At 40.8% G+C, this 16,021-nt stretch overlaps 1 protein-coding gene across 6 annotated transcripts in view; it reads right to left on the bottom strand.

The window, feature by feature from the left end:
- Positions 1–16,021, bottom strand: part of wasf1 (WASP family member 1) — an 88,891-nt gene that overhangs the window by 24,091 nt on the left and 48,779 nt on the right. For all 6 annotated transcript variants that reach the window (XM_073055899.1, XM_073055898.1, XM_073055901.1 and 3 more), the window contains 2 exons: positions 3,032–3,191; positions 1,632–1,766 (listed from right to left, as the gene is read on the bottom strand). In XM_073055899.1, the coding sequence (XP_072912000.1) occupies positions 1,632–1,766; positions 3,032–3,164 (268 nt within the window). In that variant the 5' untranslated portion in view covers positions 3,165–3,191. The remainder of the gene's footprint in view (positions 1–1,631; positions 1,767–3,031; positions 3,192–16,021) is intronic.

Raw genomic sequence — 16,021 nt, forward strand, 5'->3', positions numbered from 1 at the left:
GACTGGGAACCTAGTCTGAATCATTGCCCTCCTCTAACAATGAATTGCCCCACAGCTTGTTATCATAGAGAAATCTCTATGCTGGGGAGAGCTATGGAACTAAAGAGTGAGTTAGACAACAGCTTTCATCACATCTAAGGTGATAAGAGAGATCATTAGATCCAGATATTCTATCTGCCCATGAAGCAGGTACTGCCAGTGCCCAACTTTCAGCATGCAACAAATATACTGTGCACCTTGCCCCACCAATCCAAGCCTTCACAGGCAATGTCTTTACATCAGGTTCATGATTCATTCCTCGACTTGCTCAAGGTTATTAACACACCCTGCTGTAGCAGGGAAGGCAGGTGTTCACGCCAAGTTGCTAACAATGCATCACCAGATATACCCCAATGACCCGTCATTATTCATTTTCTTGTATTATTGTATGCATGCAACTTGTAGATCTTTTATCTTTGCTCCACTGTTATACCAGAACAACAGAATTCATGTCATTTGTCAGTGATAATAAATGTGAGCTCCTCAAATCTGCTCCACTATTCATCAAAATAAAAGATACCTCGTTATATTCCAGCTATGAAGATAAAAGCCGTCAGGAAATTTGAAAAGTACTTGGATAAAGACAAGAATATTCAAACCTAAGCAACCTTATTAGCTCAATTTTTCTTGGATATGGACATGAAGGACGATATAGCCTTTCCTGTACTATAACTTTAATGGCTCTGAGTACAATAAAGAGCCAAGGAATAGAATGTGCATGACACTGCTAGCACAAACCAAAACTTGAGTTAGCAGTAAGATCCTGTCTGTGTCAAAAATACTGGGACATTGGAGAGAGACTTTAGCATGAAATTTATAATAATTTTTCTCACTGTAGATATTGCGTACAGTGAATTCTAGTTAATTGGGCCATCAGATAAGGACAACTGTTAAAGTACAAAAACTAATCAAGAAAATAGCCAGGACACTATGCCACTTAATTGGGACTGGAGACTGTTGCTGAACAGTTTCTAACAAACATCAGTCTCATGCACTTGCGTGGCCATTAGATCAACACTATGCTTTGAGTGAACAGTTTTTACATATATCAGTTGTGTGTGTTTGCATTCAAAAAGCAGCAATTTTTGTCACTGCTAGTTGGCAAGAAATAAGCAGTAAGACTGTTTTGCTCACTGCAGTTTCAAGCATTTAGTCTTCCAGATGTCAGAAATGACCAAGAGTCAAAATGTAACGATTTTGCTACTTCAGTAAGTTAATCATCTTGAATATTACAATGAAAATGAAGATTTGGAGGATGCAATCATCAACAGTAGTCCATTATCTGCACTAGGTGCCTGTGGTGATTTTGTTCATCTACAATCAAAAGAACACAATGCGGATGAATTTCTCCATCAATAGGTATTAGGAACCAATACAGTTTTATAGCATCGCTGTAGTATTGATAGTGTTCTAATCTGTTTTGTGTTTTATTTAAATACATAATTTGTTACTCAGCTTGAGTTCTTTTTTATACCCTTTTAACTATTTCCATGAAGCTTTGGCTAATTGAGGTAGATGCTTAATTGGGTCAAAATGTACTGGTCCCACAATGTGTCCTAAATAACTAATATCCACTGTATTTAAAAACTTACATTCTTCCTCTTTTGGATCCAGCTGGGTGACACTAACAGATAGGCGGTCGACACGTTCCTGCAAAGAGTTAACCCTGAAGGAGAAGCTATGAGCCTCATTGAAGAGTTCTCCAAATATATCTTCCGCATATTTACCTGGGGTTTCAAACAAAGGTTAAAATTTGGAGAAAAAAATCTCTAAGGTGGTGTCAATGACAAAAACTTGATAAATCAAGTGTAAGCATCTATCCAACTGTGAAAGAAATTTGTATTGTGCATTACGATTACCTGCGGGACATAAAACATAGATCAGCGAAAACTATTTCACACTCAGTATCCAAGGCCCAATTCTTTAACAGATTGATGAATGCCCTTGAAGTCTGCTCATAACTGGAATGGGCCCAAAGATGCATTCATTCAAGAGATGGCAGCTCCCAGCAGACTAATAAGGCCCAATGTAGTGCAGGATATTCAAATTTCACAGGCACCAAATCAGAATTGCTTTTGAACCAATTTACCAGTGTAAGAAGTTGAGTGTAGACCAATTTTATTTCTTTCTTATAAATTAAACCTTTATAAAATCTTGTGGATTAAAATCAACACAAATTTATAAAGAAAATAAACTTGCACTTATCTTCTATTTAGCTGATTTTTCTCACTAAAACCAATGCCTTTCACCAGATTAGTATGAAAATTTCCGACTGCAAGTTTTGGAAATTCCATGTAAGTTTGCAGTTCCCTGCTGGACTCCATGAAGAGACCAACTACAGAACATAGTTCTGCCATCAATGGTGATCAGATGTGCAGACCCTGATTACATGTTAAGTGACGTCCTCTTTCTCATGCATTTTAATTTTCGTCAAGTATTTATTTCCAATTCCAGCAGCTGAGACTATACTTTCTTTTAAAAAATATGTAATGCCATGTATTGTAAAGGAGCTGTAAATTCTGAAAAGTGGCTGATAACTGTAGAAATAACCACTTCGTATTTTTATAGACTAGCTTAGCCATTCCATTAACCATATCTTCAATAAAAATCTAATTTTCCTCTGACCAACATGTCTCATAGACAAATACTTGTGGTCTACAGGCACATTTGAAAGCAACAGGCAAAAGCAAAATTGAAATTCTACATAGCTGGCATAGATTGCTGACACTGAATTTTACAGGCTGACTATAATTCTATTTCTCACATCCTTGAGGAGGATAAAAAGTTATTTCCACCACTACCTCTGAAAATCATTAAACCCAAAAATGTTCAAGCTTTAATTAAACAAGACTATCAACAATGCAATGCACCTACTGTAACATTTTGATCATTTGTTCTCACAGCATTGAGAATTATGACATGATGCTTGAGTTGGCAACAATAAATCATAATACAAAACATTTAAGAGGAAAGTGAAATTCAAATTACTTACTGAGGCTGCTTAACTGTCGGATTACATTTGCTAGAGAAACGTTAGTGACACATTCCAGTTCATTACGGATATTTCCTGGCAGCACTGTATGGCACAAGTATCTTGGTTCTATGTTCCTCTTCACTAATGGCATTCTGAATTAAAGTTACAGCGAAAATACCTGACAGAAGGAGAGGGAAAGCCATCAGTTAATTTTTTTTTTAAACAAAATACACTTTATTCAAAAATAAAATTATATACAATAAACCATTCAATGACTTTCAATCCTTTACAACTGTTTCCATTACAGTCTTTACATTTTCACGCTTTTCGCCACCCATGTGGCACTCTGTTATTCCATATTTACATACACTTGTTTAGGGGTATATACCCCACCCCCTACCCCTCAGCTCCCACAGGGGAAGAACCCTAGACTGTGGTCCTTCCCCACTGGGCCCTTGCGGTGGCTGCACCAAGTTTGAATGCATCTCTCAGCACGTACTCCTGCAGCCGAGAATGTGGCAGTCGGCAGCATTCCCCCACAGACATCTCCATGTGCTGGTAGACCATTAAGTTTCGGGCCGACCAAAGAGTGTCTTTGACCAAGTTGATGAACTGCCAGCAGCACCGGATGTTGGTTTCGGTGTGCGCCCCTGGGAATAGCCCGTAGATCCGAGAGTCCTCTTTTACGCAGTTCCTGGGGATGAACCTCGACACTATCCCTTCCATCCTCCTCCACACCTTCTCCGCAAACCCACAGTGTGCAAAGAGGTGGGTTACCGACTCCTCCTCACTGCAATCCTCCCATGGGCAGAGGGGTGTGGAGACGATGTTCCGGGCGTACAGGAGGGATTGGACTGGGAGGGCCTCTCTCACCGCCAGCCAGGCGAGGTCTTGGTGCCTGTTGGTGAGGTCTGGCGATGAGGCATTTTGCCAGATGAACTGGACAGTCTGCTCAGGAAACCACCCCACTGTGTCCATCACGTCCTTCTCCTGCAGTGCCTGCAGGACCTTACGTGCTGATCACTGCCTGGTGGCCCTGTGGTCAAAGGTGTTGACCTGAAAGAACTTCTCTACAAAGGACAGGTATGGCAGCAACGACCAGCTGACAGGGGTGTTGCGCGGGAAAGGGGCCAGACCCATCCTTAGTAGCCAGGGCGACAGGTAGAACCCGGGCACGTAGTGGTACTTGGTGCCCACGTACCTGGGATCCACACACAACCTGATGCAGCCACACACGAAGCTGGCCATCAGGGTGAGGGCGACATTGGGGACGTTTTTGCCCCCGTTGTCCAGGGACTTGTGCATGGTGGTCCGTCTGACCCGCTCCATCTTGGATCCCCAGACGAATCTGAAGACGGCTCAGGTGATTTCCGAGCTAAAGGAGCGGGGGACTGGCCACACCTGCACCAAGTACAGCAGCCCTGAGAGCACCTCACACCTGATGACCAGGTTCTTGCCCGCTATCGATAGGAAGCACCCTCCCCACAGTCCCAGTTTCTGTTTAACCTTGGCAGTCCGCTCCTGCCAGTTCTTGTTGCACGCCTCGGCCCCTCCGAACCAGATCCCCAACACCTTCACGTGATCAGACCTAATGGTGAAGGGGACGCTGGATCAGTCGGGCCAGTTGCCGAAGAGCATGGCTTCGCTCTTCGTGCGGTTGACCCTGGCCCCCGACACTTGCTCGAACTGTTCGCAGATGCTGATCAGCCTGTTAACTGACCTCGGATCAGAGCAGAAGACGGTGACGTCATCCACGTACAGGGAGGTTTTGACTTGGGTCCCTCCACTGCCTGGCAGCGTCACCCCTCTTATGCCCTCATCCCTCCTGATGGCTTTGGCAAAGGGTTCTATGCAGCACACAAACAAGACAGGGGAGAGAGGGCAGCCCTGCCTGACTCCAGACCTGATGGGGAAGCTGTCTGTTTCCCACCCGTTGACCTGGACTGCACTACAGATGTCCGTGTAGAGCAGTTTGATCTAATTCTGGATTCCCTCCCCAAATCCCATTTTGGAGAGTACATCCGCCATGTACGTGTGCGATATCCTGTCGAAGGCTTTCTCCTGGTCCAAGCTGACCAGGCAGGCGTCCACCCCCCTGTCCTGCACGTAGGCGATGGTGTCCCTCAGCAGCGCGAGGCTGACTGAGATCTTCCTGCCCGGTACAGCACAGGTTTGGTCCAGGTGGATCACCTGCTCCAAGTGCAGACTTGACCCTGTTGGCGATAGCCTTGGACAGGATCTCAGTTAATACGTTTAGGAATGAATAGAATGGACACCACAATATCACCAATCCAGTTATGGTGGCACAGTAGCGTAGTGGTTAGCACACGCTTTACAGTACCAGCAACCCAATTCATTTCCTGCCACTGTCTGTAAGGAATTTATACATTTTCCCTGTGATTGCATGGTTTCCTCTGGGTGCTCCAGTTTCCTCCTACAGTCCAAAGATGTACTGGTTGATATGTTAATTGGTCATTGTAAATTACCCTGTAATTAGGCTAGGGTTAAATAGGGCTGAGCAACTCAGCTTGAAGGGCTGGAAAGGCCTATTCCATGCTATATATAAATAAATGAATATATTTTATCCCTTAATTATTGAGACAAGTAAATATGCAGGAAGTATGTTTTTCCAATTTCATAAAACAAAAACCAACTACATCCCTCTTCACAAAAGCATGGATTTCTCCACGGGGAGAAACACAAGAAGAGAAAATGAGGACTTTAAAAACACAAAAGCTGCTTTCAAATCCATGAAGGCTGAATTTAGAATATTAAAGTTCAAATAACATTGAAGTGTATGCAAAGGTCTACAAAATATGTAAACTACACCCCAACCCAACTATCCCTACTCTACTAGAATTCATGTTCTTAAAAAGAAAACTACTCAGATAATAGTTAAAATGTTATTCCACCAGTACAATTGACACGCAAGTAATTTTTCAGTCACACTAAACCTATGACATCAAAATTCTACTTTAGACACACTTGATTCTCCCCCCACCAAAACAATTGTTGTTAAATTAGATATTCTGCAATAATTTAATCTAAGGCAGAAAACTCAAAGCAGATTTTATATCTCATACAATAAGATTGTTAAAATTCAAGGCAAAGTAAAATTGGACAAGTGGCAAATGTCAGCATTGAATCCAATCTCAAAGCAAAATACTCCAAACACTTAAGAAACTGAAATGAGAGCTTCTTCCAAGCCAGTCGTTTGAACTTAGTGCTCACAATACAGTTCTCTACATCACAGAAACGAAACTCACATTGGGGGTCACTTTGCAGAGTACCTAAACTCTATCTACTGAGTGACCCTGAGCTTCCGGTTGCCAGTCACTTAAATTCTCTGTTCTGCTCCCACTCTAACCCTTCTTGTCTGTTCCCTCCTGTATCATTATAACAAAATCCAATACAAACTTGAGAAACAACATTTCATTCATCTGAACATGTTGCTGCCTTACAGATTCAATACTGAATTTGTCAAAGTTGGGTAACTTACTGTTTGTCTATATCAGAAGTAATTTCTGCCTGAAATCATTATGGTTCTATTTTTCTTTCATTGGCCTGTTGGGCATGTCTCACAGCCTCATTATTAATGCAAAGCAGCATTATGTGTCAACTGTTACTGTAACTGCCCCATTAACCCATATGACTTCACCTATCAGATGTATTCTGGGTTTTTTTTTACCCATTACTAACTTGTTTTCTCCATTTCCCAGTTCTGATGAAGGGATCCAGATCCAAATTGTTAACCACTTCTCTTTCCACATAGGCTGTCTTACCTGCTGAATGCTTCCAGGATTTTCTGTTCACATCTCTCTACAATGCTACCAGATCTGCTGAAATTTCAGGTTTTATTTCTGAACCTAATTATATCAGTTTTTCTGAAAACACATTTGACTAACTTTACTTGTGAAGATCAAGTTATTTAAAATAAGGCAATACTTCTAATTATCAAAATATTTTAACCTAATTTGTCAGTCTTTAAGATAACAATGTTCAATCAGAACAGAGACAGAATGAGGACATAAAATAAACTTCTGAAGCAACTAGTACATTTTGTGTCCTCCATTTTATAAGGCAGATTGAAGTTGAGAGAAAGAGATACTTGTTTTAAAGAATTCACTTCAATTTCATTATTGCGTTTGAACCTTAATTCTATTGGTTAGATGTTAATGGTAACTAACAACATTTTGCACATGTGGGAAGTTTGTTATCAACAATATTAACAAGCAGTACCTATACACCAATAATGCTGGTACCAATGCTTACTTTGTGTCACCAAGACCCCCTCATTACACCTTTCTTCCAAATATTAAACAACACAATTCCAGAAGGGAAGTGCAATAGGTCTACAATTCTGCTGTTTCATTCATTACTTGCTTGTCATTACAAGTGGGAATTTTAGACGATGAAGACAAATGCTCAGTTCCTTTCTCAACACCTCAGAAAATGAAGTCATCCATACTTGTATACAGCAAGGCCTACATAATATTCAGAAAGTAAAGTTATCAACGAGATCTAGGGTCCGTGTCCATAGGACAACTCAAAGTTGCTGCACAGGTTGACATTGTTGTTAAGAGGGCAAATGGTGTGATAGCCTTCGTCAACCGTAGGACTGAGTTCAAGAGCCATGAGGTAACGTTGTATTAACTAAGGTAATACAAGACCTTAGACTCCACTTGGAGTACTGTGATCAGTTCTGATCACCTCACTACAGGAAGGATGTAAATACTATAGAGAGAGTGCAGAAGAGATTTACAAGAATGTTGCCTGGATTGGAGAGCATGCCTTATGAGAATAGGTTGAGTGAATTTGAGCTCTTCTTACAAATTATTTATTTTGTTCTTTGGCAATCCTTGGTGTTGAGGACTTACTTCAGCTATGGCTTTGCAGATTCCAAGGTGGCTAATGAGACAATGGGAAAACCATAAACTCTTCCATAGATGGCTAACAGAGTGGGTAGGGTGAAGCTCTTATGGAGTGATTTGCTTCTTCTGTAGTCAGTGTGCTCCTGATGCATAGTCTCAAGGTTTTCAACATCATTCCATTACTCCTTCTCCATTTTGAGCAATCATGGTGACTTCCAGGAATCAGTAATGATACACTACATTTCTTCAAGAAGTCATTGAGCACACATTTTAAGCTTTTTAAAAAAAAATGCCCACTTGATAAATTCTTCTCATGATGGAAGTGTGTATGGGAAATAGAAATTCATTGATTCAATGGTTTCTTGTTGCTTTGTTAAATGGAAAAGTTGGTAATGAAATGGACACCTGTCTGTCTGTCTGGCATGAATTGGTGGTAACAAAGGTACTTCCATCACTATCTTAAGAAGCTGAACATTACCCTCTGCAGTCAAATGAAAATATCTTGTGGCATAGACATTGAAAGTAAACTCACCCACTGGTAGTTCTAGTTATTTACTGCACAATTTGTGATAACTAAAATTTGTGATTTTTAAGACTAAAATAAAGTATAGTGAAATGGCAGAACACAAATATTAAATGAGATATGAGTAAACAAATATAATGAGATGAAAAAACAAAAACACATTTCATTACCCCATGAGAAAGAAATTTGAATAGAGTGAGGTTGTCTTTACTGCTGACATGATCAGCATGAATGAGGCACCATGAGATTAATGTGGATTAAGATTTGCCAGGGGATACTGGCAAATAATGGAAGTTTGGCACGGTTGCTATGTATTCACCAATCAGCTCACATTGCTGCCATTATTTTTGGAACAAAACTGACAAATGACAGGATATATACTCCAGTACAAAGCATGTTAGGAATGTGATGAAATACTCTCCACTTGCCTGTAGGAGCAAAGCTCTAACAATGCTCAATGTTAAAGCAGCTACTTGATTGGCACTTCAGTCACTATTCCAAACATTTACTTCACAAACACTACAGTCAGGGACCACATGACTTACTTATACTTAGATTCTTATGAACAAATAATAACATTGCCATAATTTTTCTTGTATTGCAAGAGAGGAAAGGATTAGCTCATTACACCAGAATTAACTAGCAATCTATTTAATTATCGGTTGTTAAATAATTTTAAAACTACATAAAATTATCTAGCAGCTAATATCTAGACAAATACTTCAGGCTGAAGATAATTTACCAGGTTGATTAGGCGACATGAATGTAAATCACAAGGAAGCTTTTCCTGTTGCTCAATATCTCAATTTTTTAATGCATCAGTACAACATATAGAACTTTAGTTTCAAGACTGCTGTGGTCTTCCCACACATTTGCAATTGATTCTATTTTATAATTATCAGCAGGCTAATAGGTTTTTACAAAGCTAGAGACACTTTCCACCTAGCTGGTGACAAAGTATTGTGTACAGCCAGCTACAAATGTAGTGTCATTTAATGTCACCTGTGAAAATGTGGTAGACATCCACTTATCTACTCTAGATTCAGTGTATTGATGATACCACATATCCCATCATTCAGATTTGTCAAGAGCTGGGAGACTTGGTGTCCTGAGTGATTTACCTCTTGATATACAAAATCTTCTCACCACCTGGAGTGTGAGGGAATATTCTCCTTGTATCTGGCTGAGTGCAGCTCCAACATTGCTCGAGAAGCTCTACAGCACCTTGGACAAAGTAGCAGCTTGACTGATACTTCATCCAACCTTCTAAACTTGCATTCCTTACATCACAAAGAATAGTAGCTGCAACGTACGCGATCAACAAAATGGGCTGCATTACTCACCATGCCCCTCTGACAGCACGTAGATTCCCACCCAGTGATGATGTAGAATTCTTCATTCTACCTGAAACATTAACAGTTTCTCTTTCCACAGATGCTGCCTGACTTGCTGAGCTTACAGTATTTTCATGTCTTTATGGTTATTACCATTCCCTGGAGATAGATCAGCACTGTCCAATATGGGAAATATACAGTCTGTAAACAGTTAATTTGATTGTTTTACATTTCTTAGTTTGTTCTTTTAAAACTGTCTACTTCAAACATGTGAATGAAAATCTAGTTTTTCAGTGACGGAAGGGCAGAAAGCAGCAAACAGTTGCTATTGCATCACATTTCAAAATGTGCCAATTTACTTTGAAAACAAATAAATTTTGAAATGCAACAATCTGCAAGGTGTATTATAGATTCCAAATAATAATGGCATATTGTGGTTTTGATTGCTGAAGAACTTTTAGCAAAAGAAAGTAATCTTCACAAGGTTAATTTGGAGACCTTTAACTCTATTGATCTCATGCTTTTAGCTAGACAGGCAAACAAAGTGTAAGATTGATAGTCTGCTTAGCCTCTTGTCAAAGTAGGATTTCAAAGTTTGATGTACATTTATTATCAACGTATATTATATGATATATTACTTTGAGATTCATTTGCTTGCGGGCATTTGCAGTAGAACCAAAAAAAAACACAATAGAATCAAAGAAAAACTACACGCAAAGACTTACAAACAACTAATGTGAAAAATAAGGCAAACTATGCAAATACAAAAATATAATAATAATATTAAGTAGATAAATAATCCTGAGAATATAAACTACAGAGTCCTTGAAAGTGAGTCCATAGGTTGTGGAACCAGTTCAGTACAGTATTGAGGTGAGTGAAGTGACCACACTGCTTCAGGAGCCTGATGGTGAAGGGTAATAGCTGTTCATGAATCTGGTGGGGGGTCCTTGATGATTGATGCTGCTTTCTTGTGGCAGTGCTCTGGTAGTATGCTCAATGGTGAGGAGGGCTTTTCCTATGATGGACTAGGCTGGATCCATTATGTATTTTCCATTCTTGGGTATTGGTGTTTCTCTATACCAGGCAACTAGTGCACCTGTAGAAGTTTGTGAAAGTTTTAGATGACTTGTCGAATCTGCGTAAGCTTCTACAAAGTAGAGGTACTGCCATGCCTTCTTTCTGATGGCACTTATGTGCTGGTCTGTCAGATCCTCCGAAATGACAACGCCAAAGAATTTTAAATTTAAGAATTTAAATTTCCACCTCTGATCTCCTAATGAATACTGGCTCATGGACATCTGGTTTCTTCCTCTTGTAGTCAACAATCAACTCTTTGGTCTGCTGATGTTGAGTGAGAGGTTGTTGTTGAGATCTATTCAACCAGATTTTCAATCTCTCTTCTCCATGTCAATTCATCACCACCTTTGATTTGGCCAACAACAATGGTGTTGTCGGCAAACTTAAATATGGCGTTGGAGCTATATTTAGCATCACAGTTATAGATATAAAGCAAGTAGAGCAGGGGGCTAAGCACACAGCCTTGTGGTGTACCTGGGCAGATGGTGATTGCCATAAAGCACTAAAGCAGAGAAACAGGCCTTTTAGCTCCTCTAGTCCATGCTAACCTGACACACTCCCTCGTCCTCTCTATGTGCACCATGACCATACTCCTCCATACACCTCCCAATCAAGTTCTTATCCAAACTTCTCTAAAAGTTGCAATCGAAATTGCATCTACCACTTCAGCTGACAGCTTGTTCCACACTCTCACCACCTTCTGACTGAAGAAGTTATCCCTCAGGACCTTTGACCCTAAACCGATAACCTCTAGTTCTATTCTCACCCAATCCGAGGGGGAAAAATCCTACATGCATTCACCCTATCTATACTCCTCGCAATTTAGTATACCACTGAGAACAGCTCTCCTTCTCCAATGCTCCATGGAATAAAGTCTGAGTCTATATAACCTTTTCCTATAACTCAGGTCCTCACATCTGTGTCAATTTTCTTTGCACTTTTTCCAAGCTTATTGTCATCTTTCCTGTAGACAGGTGACCAGAACTGAGTATGGTACTCCAAATTCAGCCTCATTGTATCTTTGAGTGAAATCTTATTAAACAGTTGTTACTGTGATGTTGACAATTCATGACTACAGAGCAAGCCAGGTGTTCCACTGTGCTTGTAGCATCTGGAAGCCAACAAGATTCTTGCCAAGACCATAAACTTAAGTGCTTGCTTCTCCTGCTGTACTGTAATGAGAGATAATAAAACATTAAGACCTATTGGTAAAGAATGCATCAGCAACATCCCTTTTAAAAAAGGGATGCTACTACAAATACCACCAGATTTGCTCAACATTTCCTGCCTCTCTAGTGCCAGCTGGAAGACTAATCAAAGAACAAAGTAAAGTTTATTATCAGAGTACATATATGTCACCACATACAACCTTGAGATTCTTTCTCCTGCAGACATAGTCAACAAATCTAAGAATAGTAACTGTAAAAGGATCAACAAAAGAGCAAGAACATAGAAGACAACAACCTGTTGAAGTGCAACTATAAATAAACGGCAATAAATAACAAGCATAAAGAGTCCTTAAAAGTGAGATCATCAGTTGTGGAATTGGGAGCATCTCAGTAGACAAGTGTAATTATCCACTTTTGTTCAAGAGCCTGATAGCTGAGGGGTAGTTATTGTTCTTGATCCTGGTGGTGCGAGTTCTGAGGCACTTGTAACTTCTGCCTGATGGCAGCAGCAAGAAAAGAGCATGGCCTGGGTGGTGAGGATCTTTGATGATAGATGCTACTTTCCTACAACAGCATTTCATGTAGATGTGCTCAATGGTTTGGAGGGCTTTACCCATTATGTTCTGGACCAAATCCACTACCTTCTGTAGGATTTTCTATTCAAAGACATTGGTGTTCTCATACTAGGCCATAATGCAGCCAGTCAATACACTTTAAAAGTTTGTCAAGGTTTTTGATATTTGCAGCATTGGTGCATTGTCACCATATTGTAAAGCTGGACTTGCATACTCAGTGAAGGCAGCCCTGAAGCAGAGAGATCTGGTAACAGAAAACACTGAAGACAATCTAGTATAGGCAAGACCAACACAAAGAAAAGCAATTTGAAGTTGGTGGCCTTTCATCAGATCTAGGAAGCTGAGAAAACAATTGTGTTCAAAAGTTGCACAGAAAGAGAGGCACATATTGGTCTGACCAGCAACCAATCCAGACATCAGAAGTTTGAGAAGAAGGGATTTCAATCAGGTCCACTGACCAAGTAGAAAAAGGCAGTGTCAGACCACAGCAGCATAAATTGAACTCTGACCAGTGATAAATCCGAACATCAGAAGTGTGAGAGGAGGGGATTTCAATCAGGTCCACTGACCAAGTAGAAAAATTGAGTTCTGACCAGTGAACAATCAGCATTTGGGATTGATTAGCAAGAGTAAACTAAAGAAAGGTGGGACTAGCATAGCAGCCATTGTCAGAGTGGACAGAGTTAGAGTGTGATCTTGAGGTTAGAATGGTGATCTTGAGGCTTTCACACTTCGAGGCTTCAGTCAGAGAGAGCAAAAAATCTCTAAAGTTTTTTTTCCTTCACTTCTTCATATTTGCTCAGCTAGGACAGTACAGATGCCAGGCAGGATAGTTGAATGTTCCTGCCAACCTCCAGTGTCCATCCAACTACAGCTGCGAGAAGTGCATCCAGCTGTGGTAAGAAGTCGGAGCTGAAAATGGATGAACTTTAGATCATTTGGAAGGCTGATGGGATGATAGATATGACGTATAGCGAGGTGGTTACACCAAGGTACAGGACACAGGAAACTGGGTGACAGTCAGGAAGGGGAAAGGGGTTAAGGAGCCAGTGCAGAGTACCCCTGTGGCCATCCCCCTCAACAACAGGTATACCACTTTGGATACAGTTTTTGGGAGGGGGGGAAGAAATTACCTAACAGAGGAAAGTCATAGCGGTTGGATCTCTGGCACCGAGTCTGCCTCTGTGACTCAGAACGAAAGAGGGAAAGGAGGCACACTGTGGTGATAAGGGATTTGTTAGGGGACCAGACAGGAAGTTCTGTGGGTGAGAACAAGATTCCCAAGATGGTATGCTGCCTCCCAGGTGCCAGGGTTCAAGATATCAAGGATTGAGTCCTCAGCATTCTTGTGGGAGGATGAACAGTCCAAGGTCATGGTCTACATAGGTACCAATGACATGGGTAGGATGAGTGATGAGATTCTGCAAAGGGAGTTCAGGGAGTTATGTGCTAAGTTAAAGGGCAGGACTTCCAAGGTTGTGATCTCAGGATTGCTACCCATGCCATGTGCTAGTGAGGCCAGAACTAGGAAGATTATACAGTTTAAAACATGGCTGCTAGGGAGTTAGTTTAGGAGGGAGGGAATAAGATTTTTGGATCACTGGGCTCTCTTCCAGGGAAGGTGGGACTTATATAGAAGGGACAGTTTGCACCTGAACTGGAGGGGGACTAATATCCTAGAAAGAAGATTTGTTAATGCTGTATGGTGGGGTTTAGAGTTGCAGGGGGATGGGAATCAAAGTGTCAGAATAATAAATGGAGAGGTTGTGGAGACAGATGTTGGTAATACCTCAAAATTCAGGAATCAAAAGGTGTAACTAGTGTCCTGGGCTGCATACATTTCAATGCAAGAAGGGAGATGAGCTCAGGATGTAGATCAACACGTGGAATTATGACATCATACCCAGTATTGAGACTTGAGCTACGTCCACACTAGACCGGTTAAATCCGTAACTGAAGCTTTTTCTCTTAGCTTTTACCCTCTGTCCACACTAAAACGGTGTTTTCGTCCCCCGAAAATGGAGATTTTCCAGAAACGCTCTCCAGCGTGTGTAATTTTGAAAACACTGGATTGGCCAGAGCAGTGTGGACGGGGTAACCGGAGAAATCTAAAAATGCTGTCATGATGTGCCAGAACAGATGGTGACGGCAGTGCGCCATTTTGTTGTTTTCTTGAACACAACCTAACAATTTCAGAACAGACGGCAACGAGACTGAAGCCAGAAGAGTTAGAAATGTACTCATCAAATACTTTGACCCATAACTTACTGAAAAAATAAGTATACTCACTTTGCCCTGTTTTCTGTCCTTGCTCGTATGAAGGTGGTTTACCTATTTCTGCAAGTACTTCTCTGACAATAGATGTGTGACAGCCTAATGTAACATTGTATGGAAATACAAGATAATACTGATGCAGACATGTTTTATACATTTAACAAGGGGCTTTATTAATACAACAGAGTTAGTCAGTTTTTCAATGTTCGTCATCAGCTGGGTCATACTGTCCATGAACTCCCTGTCAGTTGCCTCCATACACTCCAGTATTTGTTTTTTTTTTTAAGTTTTAAGTCGTCCTGTGCGAGAGTCAACAGCTGTCCATCGTTTAAGTTTTCCTAGACTGTAACTGAACAAACGTACACCAAGTCTTTTACGGCGAGATTCGACACCAAACATGTCACTTGTTTTTGGCAGATGTGTCCTGCGCATGCGCAGTACGAGGAGATTTGCTGAATTATCTGTTTTAATGTGGACAAAGACATTTTTTTTAAAACGCCTAGTGTGGACACCTATCGTCTTACACGAAATTGGCGTTTGCAAAATTATCCGGTCTAGTGTGGACGTAGCTCTGGTTGCAGGAGGGGGAGGACTGACAGCTCAATATTGCGGGTTTCCATTGTTTTAAATGTGACAGAGCAGGAAGAATTAAAGGAGGAAGGGTGATGTCACTAGTCAGGGAAAATGTCACAGCAGTGTTCCGTCATGATAGATTGGAGAAACTGACTTGTGAGGCATTATGGGTGGAATTGAGAAATAAGAAAAGTTTCACCATGTTAATGGGGCTATATTACAGACCACCCAACAGTGCTTGGAACAAATTTGTAAAGAGATCACAGACTCTTGCAAGAAACATAAGGTTGGGTTGTCATAGTAGGTGATTTTAACTTTCCACATATTGACTGGGAAGCCTATACTGTAAAAGGACTAGGTGGGACAGAGTTTGTCAAATACATTCAGGAAAGTTTCATTCATCAGTATGTAGAAGTCCCAACAAAAGTGTGTGAGATACTGAATCTGCTATTATGGAACAAGACAGGGCAGGTGACTGACAGAAGGTTGCGTAGAGGAACACTTTGCATCCAATGACCACAATGTCATTACTTTCAAAGTAAATATGCCAAAAGATAGGTCTGGTCTGCAGGTTGAGATTCTTAATTGGAGAAAGGCCAATTTTGATGG

This window comes from Hemitrygon akajei, chromosome 9, assembly GCF_048418815.1.
Source record: "Hemitrygon akajei chromosome 9, sHemAka1.3, whole genome shotgun sequence".
Classification (NCBI taxonomy): Eukaryota; Metazoa; Chordata; class Chondrichthyes; order Myliobatiformes; family Dasyatidae; genus Hemitrygon; species Hemitrygon akajei.